Source organism: Schistocerca americana, chromosome 5 (assembly GCF_021461395.2).
Source record: "Schistocerca americana isolate TAMUIC-IGC-003095 chromosome 5, iqSchAmer2.1, whole genome shotgun sequence".
NCBI lineage: Eukaryota > Metazoa > Arthropoda > Insecta > Orthoptera > Acrididae > Schistocerca > Schistocerca americana.
The window spans coordinates 250,802,863-250,821,218 of NC_060123.1; the positions used below are offsets into that span (position 1 = coordinate 250,802,863).

Genomic DNA, 18,356 nt, shown 5'->3' on the forward strand with positions numbered 1-18,356 from the left:
GGAAACACCATTTGATATAGCCATGGTGTCTCGTGTCCATTATCATTTGGAAGGCGTTACATAAAAATCATGTCTTCCTGTCTATGAAACGAATATTTTACCATGTTTGAACAGAACACTTTCAGTAAACTCAACACCAGTATGAACATGTACACAATGGACACAATGAAGACTTGCAAACAACGAATATAAACAAGTCTCCTGGGCAACATACCAACATCTAGGATACAATGCTGCAAATGAACGTCAGCTTTTACTCATAACTCGAAAACAAACGATTTTCAGACATATATACATATGAAATTTTTCTTGTTTTCATGTAAGGAACCTGTCCCCAAGGTTTGGAAAACTATTTTTAAAACACCCTGTGTATGTTTCTCAATCATACTGTCATCATATGGGGAGTTGTTAATCAGCCAACCATCGACTGGGATAACTAAAGTTTGGTGTGGCAAAACATCCTGCAAAACAATAGTAAATGCCTTCTCTGAAACTACTTATAACAGATTGTACACAAATCCACTCATGATGGAAATATATTAGACCTATTGGCTATAAATAGATCTGACCTCTTTGAGGATGTCCATATTGAAACTGGTACCAGTTATCATGAGGCACCTGTGCCAAGAACGACTACAGAAAGTGGGAAAACTTCCATGGTCAGCAATCTAGGAAAAGAGATTGGCATGTCATACACCAAAGAGAAAATCAAAACATTTAGCTGAGGACAGGAGCACATAGAGGAACTGTAGCTGAAGTTTAGAAGAATAGCTGACAAGGCATTGGGTAGATGTGAACCCAGTACAACAGGTCATATTGGCAGAGACAGTCCTTGGAATACAACCTGTGTAAAGAAATATCTCTAGAATTAGCAAGTATTGCACAATAAGTTAAAACAAGGCATATGTCTATTACAAGAAAATGTTAAAAGGAATGCATTTGGCCATCAAAAGGGAAATGTGTGACATGTTCAATGAAGACTGTAGCAAAGTCTTGTAGGAAGGCTTCTCACAATACCCAAAGAAATTCTGATTATATGTAATGTTTGTCAGTGGCATCAAAGTTAGTGTTTGAACACTCATCAAAGACACAGGAACTGAAACTGATATTAGAAAAGTAAAAGTAGAAATACTAAGAAAAGAAAGACACAGTGTTAATGTTTCACAAAATAATTAATTTTTATATCATTTTTATATCAGGGACATGAAAGGGAAGCAGTGGTTGGGAAGGGAGTAAGACAGGGTTGTAGCCTCTCCCCGATGTTGTTCAATCTGTATATTGAGCAAGCAGTAAAGGAAACAAAAGAAAAATTCGGAGTAGGTATTAAAATTCATGGAGAAGAAATAAAAACTTTGAGGTTCGCCGATGACATTGTAATTCTGTCAGAGACAGCAAAGGACTTGGAAGAGCAGTTGAATGGAATGGACAGTGTCTTGAAAGGAGGATATAAGATGAACATCAACAAAAGCAAAACAAGGATAATGGAATGTAGTCTAATTAAGTCGGGTGATGCTGAGGGAATTAGATTAGGAAATGAGGCACTTAAAGTAGTAAAGGAGTTTTGCTATTTGGGGAGCAAAATAACTGATGATGGTCGAAGTAGAGAGGATATAAAATGTAGGCTGGCAATGGCAAGGAAAGCGTTTCTGAAGAAGAGAAATTTGTTAACATCCAGTATTGATTTAAGTGTCAGGAAGTCATTTCTGAAAGTATTTGTATGGAGTGTAGCCATGTATGGAAGTGAAACATGGACGATAAATAGTTTGGACAGAAAGAGAATAGAAGCTTTCGAAATGTGGTGCTACAGAAGAATGCTGAAGATTAGATGGGTAGATCACATAACTAATGAGGAAGTATTGAATAGGATTGGGGAGAAGAGAAGTTTGTGGCACAACTTGACTAGAAGAAGGGATCGGTTAGTAGGACATGTGTTGAGGCATCAAGGGATCACCAATTTAGTATTGGAGGGCAGCGCAGAGGGTAAAAATCGTAGAGGGAGACCAAGAGATGAATACACTAAGCAGATTCAGAAGGATGTAGGTTGCAGTAGGTACTGGGAGATGAAAAAGCTTGCACAGGATAGAGTAGCATGGAGAGCTGCATCAAACCAGTCTCAGGACTGAAGACCACAACAACAACAACATCATTGTGAACTGGCTTTTAGATTTCTACAGCTAGAAAGCCAGGCAATAAAATGTAAAATAAATTTTATTGTGGAATATTAATGCTGTGTATTTCAGTTTTTAATATTATGTCCCTCTAAGTACCAATGTAATATTGCATAAAAGCAGAGATACTGGTACTTAACGGTTTTCCATTATTCCTTTGCAAAGGAAGATAAATTTTAATACTCCTAACACTGTAAAAATTACTGGTATAAATGTTATTATCAGTGGCATTGAGAGGCAGCAGAAATAGCCAAAACTAGACAAAGCACTAGGACCCAATGGAATCCATATATAGAATACGTTGCTGAGTTACGTCCTCTCTTAGCCATAATATAATGAAGGCCAATTAATGAAAAAAAACTGTGTACAAAAGTTGGAAGAAAGCACACCAGGGAAGTGTGTTCCATGCAGTACACTAATCATGTGGACTAGAAGGGTAACAGAAGAGAACCACGAATCTACTGTACATTAGTGGTGTGGTAGAAGATATTAACAGAACCTCAGAGTTTTGACGAATGTTACTATTATCTGTACATGTATTTAAATAGATTTGAAAGTGGTGCAGAGTTTGGAGACTTTCTTTAAATGTTGAGAAATGTGAAACTACACACTTCACAAAATGGGAAAAAATGTAGTAACCTTTATTTACAACGCCATTGTGTCACAACTGGAATCAATCAATTTATGTACATACCCGGATGTAAAAAGTTGCAGAGATGTGAATGGAATGATCACATGATCTCAGTTATTGGTAAAGATGGTGCCAAGTTTTGGTTGATTGGTAGGATCTGTGTAAATACAATCAGCCTACCGATAGGAATGTTTGGAAGTTCCTAATATGACACATTGTGGATTGGTACCAAGTAGATCTAAGAGAGGACATTGGATGTAGACAGAGAAGGGTAACATTATTGATGACAGGTTTATTTTACACATGAGCTTTATGAAAATGTTGAAATTTCTGAACAAGCTGACAGTTAAAGATAGATGTCATTGCACAAAAGCATGCTTTCAAACTTTCAAGAACTAGGTTTAGTTTGGGCTGTAGCTAGGAGTAGGTGTGGTACCAGAGGTACCCCACACCACACACTGTGAGGTGACTTGCAGAGTACTGATGTAGAAGTAGATGCTACAGCCTACTACAAATCGCTGTTGTAGGGACTGTAAAGACAAGATTAGATTAATCACAAAGCTCACAGAGGCATTCAGTGAATAATTCAACACATGAAAGATGTTGGATGTAGCGCCAGTTAGTGGAAAAAGCCAAATTACTCACTGTCTCGCACCTCACAGTGGGTCATTGAGTATAGATATTGATGTTGACACATCTAGAAGCATCAGTAAAATGTCAATTTGGTAATGCCAGTAACTATGGAGCATAAAATTTAAGGGGAAGGCTAAGACTTGACTGCAGTAAGTGGGTTCAGATGGGTGTATGAAATGGCTATTACACAGAGATGGAAAAGCCTCCAGAGATATACCAGTAGTAGTGTAGCTTGATCAAACCAGCCCCCAAGCTATCCTCAGGTTCACACACATAACAAAAGTGCCGCCACAGTTAGTGTCATATTGCAGTTGCATGTGTGAACTAGTGGCACAACGTCAGAGACGCAACATTTGTTATGCTACAGAAAGTTCAAAACAATATAAATGACAATTTTGACTCATTTATTAATAACTGTTAACAAACTGTGTGTATTGAGAAAGAGAGATTACAAATAGCCAAACTTAAGAGTGGTGTGCCACAAGATTGAGTGTTTAGACCTCTGCTATTTTTTCTAATGATAAATGATTTGCCATTTTACATGAATGCTCACTCCATTCTCTATACTGATGATACATCACTTTTCAGTTCAGTTCAGCCTTTGGTACCTTTTAAACTATGACTAAAGACATCCTATCAGAAGTATCAGCCTGGTTTCGGGTTAATGGATTCCTGCTCAGTGAGAGTGAAACTCAATGAATTGTATTTAGTTTAAGAGATTTGCAAGTAGAAGACTGTTTAAGGACAATTCAGACCGGCCATCATGCCACATTATGTACTGTCTCATCAAAATATTCTGCAATGCATTTCAAGTTGCAGCATCCACATTAGCCGTCCCATTATGTCATGTAATGGCTCCATCAAGGTTTATCTGATGGAAAATTTTGACGACTGACATCATCCATCCATTGCTGATCATGTGTCCCTAGATCTCATTTCCTTCTGACACACGGCCATGTGCAGATCTCCAGATTTTGTTTCGATGTGGTTTTTGTGGCTGATAGCAGTTGTTTGTTGTTCGTTATTTGCTACAAATTGTTTCGTTTCGCTATTTCTTTTGTCAAAATTTATAATTAATGATGACATATTAATTGAAGCTGTGAGGTTTGAATTGTACAACGTGAGCGTACTAAATTACTTGCCATCTATTACATTTGTAAAGTGAATTTTTGTGGATAGCAGTTACCTATTAAATATTTTAAAATGAGATGGTTTGCAACATGGCTGTAACCTGGAGTGAGGAAAGCACTGTGGGTAGAGTCAGATTGATTAGTAGGTGGAATTTATTTTATGTTGTCAGGCATCTGTAATGTTACATAAAGAAATGCACTGAAACCTTCAGACACTGCAAGTTGTTTGTTTAAGTATGTATTTGCGGCAGGCCTATTTATGTTGAGTAGCTCTCTGAATTGGAGTGAAACAGTTTTGGAGGCATCGGTTGTCAGTATTTATGTGGATTCTCTAGCTAAAATAAGGCACTTGAACTATTAAAAGCCAAATACAACATGCAATGAAAACACATATATCTTGAAGAGAAAGGTACTGAGGGAGATACGACTATTGGCCAAAATTTGCACTGGACTAGGAGCTTAAGTTAACCTTAAAACAAACCAAATTTTCGTGGGATGTGATGGCAGCTCATAACACTGTGGTCCTTTTAGCAATTCTGAATCCAGTTTGATGTAACAAATGAAAAACTGATGCTTTGACTTTCCAAAATATAAAATGCAGATTCCTCTTCCTCAATCTGCTCGTATAGTGTGTTGAATTCCCCTTCTGTACCAAGTAATGACAGTTTTTCGGATTCACTCACGGTCTTTCTGTTGTTTTACATATCTTTCTCCCTTCTCTAATACACAAGCTACCCCCACAAGCTGCCAACGATTTGAGTCCAATAAATGTCATGTCCAGAATCTACATATGTAAGCTACCACACTGTGTATGTGCACTTCACGCTTCATTTTACAAAGATTCTATTTCCTGCAAAAAGAACAGTTGAGGACAGTAATGCGAGTTGAGGTCACATGACTTGAATTTACTTGACTTCATGTGACGTGACGTGACGTGACGGACAATGTGAATACATCTTGATGTGACGGTACTGTGATGTGACAGTGCCATGATGGACGGCATTAGAGGGCATTAGACAGTGTTAAAATTTTAGTTATTATCATTGGTAGTAAATTGTCCAGGGATCCAAACATTAAGTATGTTAGTGCACGATTGTCTAGACTGGCGTGCATCAACATCTACATGTACATCTATACTCTGCAAATCACCATGAGGTGCATGGCAGGGAGTAGCCTATATCCCATCGCACCGGTTATTAGAGTTTCTTCCTGTTCATTCACGCTTGGAGTACAGGAAGAATCGCCTCTTTGTGTGCAGTAATTATTCTAATCTTATACTCATGATCCCTGTGTGAGTGATACATAGGGGGTTGTAGTATATCCCTAGAGTAATCATTTAAAGCAGTTCTTGAAACTTTGTTAATAGACTTCTCCGGGATAGTTTATGTGTGGCTTCCAGAGTCTGCCATTTCAGTTCCTCTTGTATCCCTGTGACACTCTCCAATGAATTAAACAAACCTGTGGCCCTTAGTGCTATCCTTCTGTGTATACATTCAATATTACCAGTTAGTCCTATGTGGTATGGGTCCCACACACTTGAGCAATATTGTAGCATGGGTTGCACGAGTGATTTGCAAGCGATCTCTTTTATAGACTGATTGCACTTCCCCAGTACTGAACCTATGTCATCATTCCATTTCAGACCCCTACAAAGTGTTACTCCGAGGTATTTGTATCGATTTCAACAGTGACTCATTGATATTATAGACAAAAGAAACTACGTTTTTCATTTCGTTAAGTGCAAAATTTTACATTTCTGAACATTTAGAGCAAGTTGCCAATATCTGCACCATGATGAAATCTTGTCAAGATCTGACAAATAACTACGCAGTTTCTCTCAGTACTTCATTATAGATAACTGCATCATCAGCAAAAGAACCTGATTTTACTATTGATATTATGGGCAAGGTCATTAATATACAACATGAACCGCAAGGGTCTTAATACGCTTCCTTGGGGCACACCCGAAGTTATTTCTAAATCTGATGATGACAGTCCATCCAAAATAATATGCTGTGTCCTTCCTACCAAAAAGACCTCAGCCCTGTCACTTGATAACCCTTATGATCGTACTTTTAACAATAAGTGTAGGTGCAGTGCTGACACAAATGAATTTCGGAATTCAAAAAAACATTGCATCTACCTGGTTGCCATGATGCAAAGCTTTCAGTATGTCATGTGAGAAAAGTGAGAGTTGGGTTTCACATGATCGATGTTTCCGAAAACCATGTTGGATGGTGTTGAGGAGATCATTCTGTTCAAGATTCCTCATTATGTTTGAGCGCAGAATATGTTCTAAGATTCTACAACAAATCGATGTCAAGGATGTTGCACAGTAATTTTGCATATAACTTCTACTATCCTTCTTGTAGACAGGTGTGACCTGTGCCTTTTTCCAACAATTGAACAGGGTTTTTTGTTCAGCAGATCTAGGACCAATTATAATTAGAAGAGTGGCTAACTCAGCTGCAGATTCAATATAGAATGTGACAGGTGCTTGTTAGGAAATTTGAAAATCATTTACCTTTGGCTTTTGTAAGGTCAGATTATGTTACTTTGAATGGTATATCATATGGGCTTTTATTTTTTAGTAATAGTGCTGATGTTCCAGATAATTTGGTTCTTGAGTAGAATGTTATTACGATTAGAAATACTTGCCAATCGCACACCATTGTTTATTGACCTAAAAATATTAATTGTAACAAACTTTTACATTTACACTGTTCCAGAGTATACAAAGAATAACTAATCAGAATACCAACTTTGACAGGATGTGCACTCTCATACTGCTAGAAATAATAGACATGTTGACATACCTTACTGTAGACTGTGTAAATCACTGAACAGCTATGAAATGGTGGGTATGAATATGTTCAACGGTCTGCCTATAGAATGGGTAGAAGCTCCATTCGACTTATTTAAGCACAGAATGTGCAGTTAATTGCCCACTAACCCTTTTTACTCAGTTAATGAATTTTATGAATATGAAAATGTGATGGTGTAGTAGTGGAGAGTGTACCACAATTTCTTTAACATTGTCAGTGCTAGATGCTTTATTCACATTGTTTTAGCTTAATATTCTACTTTATTGGAAATTTGTTGTAATTTATTGCGGTTTCAGCTTTTCTGAACTAATGTTTTTTATATATATATATTGCTGTAACAACGAAACGAAAATAATTTTTTTAATTTATTACCCCATGTGTGTGTGTGTGTGTGTGTGTGTGTGTGTGTGTGTGTGTGTGTGTGTGTGTGTGTGTGTGTGTGTGTGTGTGTGTGTGTGTGCAAACCAATGATTTAGGTCTATTGTGGAACCTTGACTTTTTTTGGGTAAATAAATAATTTAACTTAGTATTAGAAACCAAGAAAACGAGCAAGCACTGTATAAATTGTGGATTATATGTGGGAAATAGCCTCCGAGAGTGATGAGGCAGCAGTTAAACTACGAATTAGTTAGTCGAAATTTATTCATTTATTTTATTTTACATGTCTAGTTCCATAGGACCACATTGAGGAGCAAATCTCCAATGACATGGAACGTGTTGGTACATGGAATTACAACATAAAAGTAATAACAAATAAAATATAGATGAGCCATAAGTTTAAGAAAACATAATCAACAATATAACGTTGGCATCAACTTAATTTTTCAAGCAATTTCTCAACATATTAGAAGGAGTGACCTATGAGGAAACTTCTCAGTTTCGATTTGAAATTGTGTGGATTACTACTAAGATCTTTGAATTCTTACTGAAAATGGATGCAGCACTATACTGCACACCTTTCTGTACCAAAGTCAAGGAAGTGTGATCCAAATGCAGATTGGATTTCTGCCAAGTATTACGTGGATGAAAGCTGCTAATTCTTGGGAATAAGCTGATATTGTTAACAAGAAACCACAGTAAATAGTATATATATTGAGAGGCCAATGTCAGAATACCCAGACTAGTGAACAGGTGTCTACAAGAGGTTCGCGAACTTACACCACTTATCACACAAACTGCCCATTTCTGAGCCTAAAATATGATTTGAAAATGGGAAGAATTATCCCAAAATATAATACCATACGACATAAGCGAATGAAAATACGCAAAGTAGGCTACTTTTTGTGTTGAACCATCACTTACTTCAAACATTATTCGAATAGTAAAAAATGGCAGCAAGAGCCAAAAAGTAGGCTTTCCACAACAGTTTTCTATCTGAACACCTAGAAATTTGAACTGTTCAGTTTTACTAATCATACGCGCATTCTGTGAAATTAAAACGTCGGGTTTTGTTTAATTGTGTGTTACAAACTGTAAAAACTGAGTCTTACTGTGATTTAGCATTAGTTTATTTTCTACAAGCCATGAACTTAGGTCATGAACTGCACTATTTGAAACAGTGCCAATGTTGCACACAACATCTTTACTATCAAGCTTGTGTCAGCAGCAAACAGAAATATTTTAGAATTACATGTAACACTGGAGGGCATATCATTAGCATAAATAAAAGAGCAGGAGTGGCCCCAGCACTGATCCCTGCGTCATCCTCCCCCCCCCCCCTCCCAGCCCATTTGACAATGTCCTCAGACCCTACATCACAACTATACTCAACACTGCGAATAATAATCTTTTCCTGTCGGCTGTTGAAGTCAGAGGTGAACCAGTTGTGAGCTACTCCCTGTATTCCATACAGGCCCGATTTCTGGAGCAATAATTTGTGATCAACACAATCAAATGCCATAGATAAATCAAAAAAATGCCTGGCGTTCGAAACCTTTCGTTTAATCTACCCAGTACCTCACAGAGAAAAGAGAATATAGCATTTTCAGTCGTTAAACCACTTCTAAAGCCGAACTGCACATTTGATAGCAAATTATGGAATATTAAATGAACAATTATCCATACATACAAGGACTTTTCACTAACTGTAGAAAACACTGATGGCATAGAAATAGGTCTAAAATCGTCCACATTCTCCCTCTCTCCTTCTTATAAAGCAGATTTACTACTGAGTACTTCAGTCGTTCAGGAAATTGACCATTCCTAAAGGAAAAATTACAAATATGGCTAAGTCCTGGGCTACGATGAGCAGCACAGTACTTTGGTAATCTGATAGGCAAGCCATCATATCCATGAGAGTCCTTAGTCTTCAGTGATTTAATTATTGACTCAATCTCCCTCTTGTCACTATCACAAAGGGGTATTTCAGGCAACAATCTTGGAAAGGCATTTTCTAGGAGAGTTATATGATTTCCTGTAGAAACTAAGATTTTATTTAATTCAGCAGCAATGCTCAAAAATGATTGTTAAATATATCTGACTTATCAGTAACAAAAATATTATACTGCTGACATGACACTTCCTTCAAAACTGATCATATGATTTTAATTTTATCCGGTGAAGTATCTATACTATTTGCATATCTCATACCCTTTGCCTTCCTAATAACATTTTTAAGCACATTACAGTACTGTTTGTAATGGGTTACTGTAGCTTGATTGTGACTACATCAAACATTTTGATGTAATTCCCGTTTTGATCTACATGATATCCTTATCTCATTAGTCAGTCACAGAGACTGCATTTTACTGCTAGTACCCTGTTTAGAACGTTCTAATGGAAAGCGAGTTTTAAAGAACATGAGAAATTTGTTAAGGAAAGCATTATCTTTGTCATCTATGTTATCGGTAATGTAAACATCCTGCCATTTTGTTCACTATGTTCGGCGTGCTGTAAGAGGAAGGAAACCATCCACAATGAAACTCAGGAGGTCTTCATAGTGCTACTACCATTTAAAGCTTTGATACTATTTGGATCCTAATTTTGGCCTCAGACAGTTTTTAGAGGTGACTGCTAAGCTGACTTGTATGACACTTGGTTGTGAAAGTTGTTTCTCTTGAACAAAACTAGTCTCTGACAAAGCACTGTATTCCGTCGTTACATCGTAGCATCACTATCGATCACCAAAAGGCACGGAAAGTTACGTCGATGTTGGACACACTGAAGCTACAATCCTACTGCTCACACCCGCAGTGAGCCTCGACTATCGATTCTTCGCTTGCTATTTGTCTTATAGTACAATTTAAGGATTACTGATCGACTTAAGAATCATCTAAAATGCAGCTAGGTGTTGTACTTTACTGCTAAACTGGACGGCAACACTAATGAAGCTGCATAGCAATCAGTAACTGCTCCATGTAAAGATGACTGATCTTTACAATCCGCTTTAGACTTCATTTCATTACTGAACCAGGTTTGACTTCCATGGTTCCCTATTATATAACAACATGGGACCTGGACACACAACACCCGTGAAACCTCTTCAGTCGTGCTTGTTCGGTCTCACTCGTTTATCCCTTCAGATATTATCATAAAACTCGTCTTTCATTTCGACAATGAGCATGACTTGCTAGCCTGATGCCTCGCAAAGCGTGTTCGTGGAGTGTCCATACTATTGTGGACGCATAGATTAATATCAGTGGGATCGAAAATCAAGTCAGTAGAACTCAGGAAGGTCCCAGGACTTGATATAGCACCTGCAAGGTTTTGTACAAGAATTTGCTAATGAATCAGATTTAGAGAATAATGATTTGGTCAGTGTTTACACAAACCACAATCACAAAAAGAATCGAGGAGCGGGTACTACCGATGCGTACTATAGGATACACGTTTTTACGGAACATCTATCGAAGTTTGAGATTGTACTGTGGTCAGCTTAACCGACAGGACGTTGCACGTTATACTGAACATAGAAGTAGTTTGAATGCTGGCGAAGAAACTGTGACATGGCCATTTCCGTTCGTATTAAATATTTACTTAATGGATAATGTTATTTGTAAAGACTCTTCATAGAAACGCTTTAGACTTTAGTGAGATATCTGATAGTTGACCAGCCGCACCGATAGTTACACATGGTTGGTACGTATTGAAGAAGAGCAGATATGAAGTGGAATATCATGTAATCACCTTCGCGTCATGTACCTGTGTGACACGCGGTAGAAACACAAGACCAGATTTACGTGTGTGGAAAAAGGAATGGCGTACTTTCATTACTTGGTGGGGTACTGAGAAACAGCAGCAACTCTACTGCAGAAAACGGCCCGTGGACAATGTCACCTAAAAAAGGAGGGGGGGGGGGGTTTACGGTATAATCTTCCGTCGACGATGAGGGAACGAGGGGACAAGCTGTACTAAAACAAGAACAGGGATGGAAATCGGTCGTGTGCTTTCCAAAGGCATCGAGGCAGCTTTAGACTGAGTGGTCGACGCTGGTGGATGCTCAAACTCTCTTCCCGAATGCCTAGGTCAACGAATACACGAATACAATAAGATTCTAAAGTCATGGAAGAGCGGCGTGCCTGCGGATGATATTTACATGCCAGCTGTTGGTTAGTTGTCATAGCAGACAACATTTCTTCTTCGAACTTCGAGTACGATTTCTTTTGTAAATATGTTTATAGTCATTGATTTATTCCTGTGCGAAATCATTTTCGGATGTAACCTTTGGGATTTGTTTTCCTTGTATTTAACTCTTGTCACAGCTCTATTGCCATAACCTGCACTATAATACTCACCCATAGGATTTCAGTTGACGCCACGATGAAAGCTGTGGCGACATGTACACGGTGCCACTACCGAAAGCCACCATTAGCTGTAGCGTAAAGTTAGTTGCGTGTGTGAAATCGACTTAAAACAACAGCAACTGAAATTTAATGAACGACTGTTGCTCTATACAAAACCAGTTTTACTGGTAAGGTTCGAACAAAATTGATTAGAGAGGAACAATTGTCTGCTTATGTAGTTGGCTGTCTCCATAGATGATACGTGATACAAAGATGTTTATGTTTCCTTGAAGAATGGTGGTTTTATATGAAAGGATGATGCTATTGTGTATACACAAATTGATATAACACCAATAAATTTTTGGCGCGAAACCACGTGTTTTGTGACCAAGCTACTTAAATTCAGGTTACCACTCTTTTTAGAAGACATGTAGCCGTAGCGCTTAAACATTTAATCTATGTATACATGTACGATCGGTTTAACGCGCTACACGTAGTCGGAGCTTTCTGATTTTTCTTGATTTTGTGTTAGCCTTTGTGTTTAATAAATGGCCGAAAACGTTACGGCCAATGAACTTTCATCGACAATGAAAGAAAACAACCCTGAAAATACCGATTGCCAGGCTAATAAGCCGACAAGCAGTTCAGATGTGACGGTATGTATAAAGAGAGTAACAAAATTTACAAGTCCTAAATTCCTAAATTGATGAGTTTATTCCATTATATAGTCTCCAAATGGGGGCGCAGGAGAGGCATCAAATGCAGCGTCGCCCTCAGATTTGTCGACTAAAGCCCGCGAAGCAGATGACAAGGGACATGGTTCTGTTGTAGCAGCTCATTACAATACACTTGAAGACAAGGGGCTTGAGGCTCGCTGCAAGAGCCGTATTTTCTACCTGCGTAACTTTAACAACTGGATCAAGAGCATGCTTATAAGTACGTACTCAGGAAGAAAATAAATATATTTATCTACAAATGATTTAATTGGATAGTACATAGTCCATGTAAGTGCATTTATTAAACATCTTGTGGAATGGTGCCTCCAGATTTTACTGTGTTCGCGTCGGCTTGCGTTTCATTTATTCCCACTTGTAAGAAATTTGTTTTTTTTCCGGTAACATATGGGAGAAATAACCCAGCACTATGCTGACCGCTATGGCACCTTGCGAAGTCATCTTTCCGTTTGAAGTGTATGTGAACATAATAATTAGGTAGATTTTCTGCTATTGGTGCTATGTTAGAATAGAACATAGGAACGTATAGCCTACTGCACTTCTACCTGCTGTTAAATGTAAATTTACAAATGAATGATTTATATTTTGCTTTGTTGATATTAGTATTTTTACTGCCATCTCAAGGAAACATTAATTTCACTGGTACAGCTAAAGGAAAACAGTCAAAAACGGTTATCTGGATGCATTCCATTTGATGTGTGTGTGTCAATAAATACACTGCTGTTCATGTGTAAGATTTGAGATAAAGAGGAATATTAGATACTAGTCGTTGGCTTTGACCAGTGATGTGGGAAACATATGAAAAACTTCGTAAAAAAAGTGGCAGTTACAGTGACATATCAGCTCCAATTTTTTTTTCAAATGGACTAAGCTAGGGGCCTACACTTCAGTCTGTCATGAGAACTAGGTTTGTTGCTTTCACACTTAGTGGCATTGCCAACTAACATAGAATTGGAAAAATGTGCACCAAAGGAGGAGATTACAGCAGCCATTAACATTACATCACTGGTCAAAGCTACAACTAGTATCAAACATTCCCCTTGACGCATTTAATGTAACACACTTACATTTTTATGTGATTGTAAGATATTTAGTTATGTATTCAAGATATGAGTTTCATATATCATTGTTATAGTGGTTCAGAGGAATGCTTTCATTGTGGATTATGCAAATGGGTGACCATAGCCGTATAATAAGTATGTATTTAATATGGAGCTGTTTTGTGCATAAGCTACCATACTACAATAATCCATACACACTGCCATCACATTGTTTAGTTCTACCAGCAGTTCAAAAAGCTGCTTGTTTTAAACTTTTTTGGTAATTATCCTATAGAATCATTTTTACAAATTTCCTACCCCCTGCCCCTCTTGAAGCTATTGGTTCATTTGCATAGGACATTTATTAAATACACTAGCCACAGTCATTTGTGAGCTTTTAAGTTTTTTAGCCAGTATTCAATACCTTGCAGGAATACGGCTGTGTAAATTGGTGTAAAGCAGCAGGTATTTCAGCAGGTAACCCTTCTCATTTTGAAAAGGCCCAAACCAGTGTGGAAGCAATGCATGTAGATAAACTATATATAATTGACACTAGAACCATTATCTGCCAGAGGTAACTGCCACAAATAAGTGTTTATACTAAATCCTAGTTGATAGATGAAGGCATGGTGCTCACTTCCTCCCTTTGCTGTTTCAGTAGAGAAGGAGCAGGATCCCATGCAAAATTCACACGAAACACCATCCCTATATTGAAATATAGCAGTTTTAGATGAATTACTCCAGCCATTTTTGGATAAGTTATTCAAACATGTTGCATTGGTAGACAAGAAATTAATCAGGTGATGTTGGCAGTGATAAAGACTGTAACACTGGAAACAGTATCTGAGGGATTTTATTCTTTGGTTCGCAACAGTTTGACATTATCTCCACTTGAAGCAGTAATGAATAAAGAATTTTGTGGGATGGTTTCAGGACTCTATTTCTCTGCAAACATTTTAGTTGCTTTCAAAAATAAGGAGGAGACGTTCATTTGTACCCTTGAATTTGCTGTAGAACCATAGATTCGGTAATCCATTCCCCTCCCCCAGCTACATTTTCCCCCAAAACAAACACTGTGAAGAATTATGATTGGGAAATAATCACATTTGAGACATAGTATTCCATTCATTCTGCACATTCTGTAGATATCATCAAGATTTCAACCTTCTGGACCAAATCAGTGTGTATGTTAACAAAAGACAACAAACCCATAGAAATTTAATCTGTGCACTATGTTAACGATAAACTACCACTGTATTGCTTAATAATAATAATTGTGCTTATGCCAGAAAATCTAACATATTAAATAAGAATGAAAGCTGCTACTTCAAGAAAAAATAGCTTCGTGCTGTTTCTTTTGCATTGATAAATTGAGATTTGATTGGGCATTTAGGTGTATTTCCAAGAAAGTAGTCACCTACATCTGAAAAATGCAAAATTGCTAAGCAGGAATGGCTAGAAAACAAATACAAGACTGTACAAACATCCATGGTCAAGGCAAATATAGACAACACGTATAGGAAAATTAGAGACCTTGGAAGAAAAGAAAAGCAACTGTATGAATATCAAGAGCTAAAACAGCGGGTTAATACTAAACAAAGAAGGTGGAAGGAATATATAGTGGGTCTGTATATGGGAAGCAAACTTAAGGCCATTATTATAGAAAGAGAAGAGTAAGTAGATGAGATGAGAGATATGCCACTGAAAGAAGAATTTGACAGAGCTTTGAAACATCTAAGTGGATACAAGACTCGTGGAATAGATGACACTTCCTCAGAATTACTGAGTTCCTTGGGGGGGGGGGGGGGGGAGCCAATTTTGACAAAACTTTTCCACCTGGTGTGCACGAGACAGGTGAAATACCCTGATATTGATACCAGGAAGGGCACCAGGCCACTCTACCACCAACATTGCAAAATGCAGATTAGTGTGCTGACCCCATGAAGACGTGGGACAAGGCCAGGAAACAAAACAAATACCGACATACTTCCAGAAGAATGTAATAACTCTAATTTCAAAGAAGCTTATGATGTGTATACTATGTAATCATCAGTTTAATAAGTCGTGGTTGTGAGATATTGACAAATTATTTGTAGATGAAAGTATAAACTGGTAGAAACGAACCTGGGAGCAGATCGATTTGGATTCCGCAGAAATGTAGGAACGTGGGGCAATACTGACGTAACGAAGTACCTTAGAGGATAGGTTGAAGAAAGGTAAACCTACATTTATAGCATTTCCAGATTTACAGTAAGTTTTTCTCATTGTTGACTGGAATACAACCTTCGAAATTTTGAAGGTACCAGCGGCAAAAGTACAGGTAGTGAAAGGTTATTTACAACTTGTACAGAAACCAGACTGCAGTTATAGGAGTCGAAACACATAAAAGGGAAGCCACAATTAGAAGGGAGTGAGACATGGCTGTGGCCTATCCTTAACGTTATTTAATCTGTACATTGAGCTAGTGTATAGGAAACTGAGTAGACATTTTGAAAGGAAATTAAAGTTCAGGAAGAAGAAATAAGAACTTTGAGGTTTGCTGATGCCATTGTAATTGTCATGAAAGGAGATTATAAAATGAATGGTAATAGGATGCGTTTTGCTATTGATGATGGCCGAAGTAGATAGGAAATAAGAGAGAAGCATTGCTGGGAAACAAAAAAGAAAAAACTTGTTAACACCTACCGTATTGGCCCAATAATAGGCCACCACTACATATAAGCTGCACCTCTAAATTTGATGGGGAAAAAAAAAAAATATTTTATGCACAAATAGGCCACACACTGATTTAGAGGTGAAAAGTTACCAGAAATTTACTTTTAGTTACATATAAGACATAGGTATGTACTGCAAACATTTGTTCTGACATATAATACAACACATTGTCATCTAATGTACTGGTACCATATTCTGAGTTTGTCTTATTCACCCTCATTACTATCAGTACTGGTCTTCACTTCATATCTCTCTCTCTCTCTCTCTCTCTCTCTCTCTCTCTCTCTCTCTCTCTCTCTCTGTGTGTGTGTGTGTGTGTGTGTGTGTGTGTGTGTGTGTGTGTGTGTGTGTGTGTGTGTGTGCGCCCCCCCCCCCGTAGATCATTCATGCTGCCCTCTTATGCATTCAATACACAATACAGAGCATTTCTTAAACCTCTTGATGATGGTCTCTGACAATATGGAGGCCCATGAAGCAAGAATCCACTCACACGCAAGGGTGGCTGATGGTTTCTTAATCTTACCAAACATGTAAGAACGTGGTCTACTTCCAGGAGCCGATCTGAATACAATTTTAGGAGATTGTCCTCGAAAAGCTTGTTTCTTCCACATCTAGCACCCGTAGTTTTAAAATCATTCATCTGGGTATTACGACAAGGTCTGTCTTTTGTGCAGCAAGTTTGTCTTTTACTTCAGCAGTTAGATGTCCCTTAAAATAATCCAAAATTAGCATGGCTCCATACCAATTAGTGCCCCAGGTCTTCAATTCCAAACAGTAAACAGCCAGCCAACAATCAATTGCATTGTCATCCAGCTTTATTCTGATCAGTGAATCACTAAGCCCTAGGGAAGTTTTCTTTGGGTACAGCTTTTCTCTTCAGAATGACATAAGGGATAACTTATTCTGGTGTTCCATTCTTGGTTTGTCTTTAAGAGAATACTCTTTGCCCCTTTTCATGTCTACTATTGTATTACTCAGCACGTCAAAAAAATACTGGTGTTACATCAGCATTGCCAGTATGATGAAAAGGGTGCAAACAACACTTTAGCAACTGGATGACATACTGCTGGAAGTTAATCAATTTTGATTCCATACAGAACCATTGCGCACAGCAACTGTGCATTATTATAAGGAAGAATAGGAGCACAGCAGTTAGTTGCAATCCCATTGTTTTTTATTAATTTTTTATTAGTCTTGCATATCCAGATTTCAGCTATAAATAGCCATCTTCAGTGCATTTGTAATCCAACAAACTCCCATATGATCTTACTGGTTTACAGGCAGAAGGAAACTGCCTTCCACTTGTACATCAGTAAAGTCATATAATGATATGTACTGCTGGGAGTTTGTTGGATTATAACTCACTCTAATGCACTGCAGATTTATAACTGAAATCTGGATAGGCAAAAATAATAAAAGTCTACTGGGATTGTGATTGATTGCTGTGTTCCTGTCCTTATTTCTAAAGAAGTTAACCAGTTTTTCCTCGAAACCTGCTTGAGTTCTCTGTGATCTACTGGCATTCTCCATGTTGGTGTAGTATTTTGTCATAGAACAAGGCCATTTCTCTGTGTAAACCAATAACACAAACCAATACTCACATGGAATTCTCCTTGTGGGCCTTTTTAAGACAGTTGCAATTTCCAAGGCCTTCAGTTTCGTTTTTTCTTGTGAGATAGGCAACCCATCTGTCATCTTTATCTTGCACATAGGAAGTAGCCTTTGCTTCAAGTTCAATACGTTTGCCTTTTCTCATTGA

General features: G+C 37.8%; 1 protein-coding gene across 1 annotated transcript in view; it reads left to right on the plus strand.

Moving 5' to 3' along the window:
- The first annotated feature begins 12,385 nt into the window (after window positions 1–12,385).
- The window catches only part of LOC124615977 (mRNA cap guanine-N7 methyltransferase), a 126,643-nt gene continuing 120,672 nt past the window's right edge, over window positions 12,386–18,356 (plus strand). The window contains exons 1-2 of the mRNA XM_047144180.1: window positions 12,386–12,764; window positions 12,837–13,044. Of these exons, the coding sequence (XP_047000136.1) occupies window positions 12,657–12,764; window positions 12,837–13,044 (316 nt within the window). The 5' untranslated portion in view covers window positions 12,386–12,656. The remainder of the gene's footprint in view (window positions 12,765–12,836; window positions 13,045–18,356) is intronic.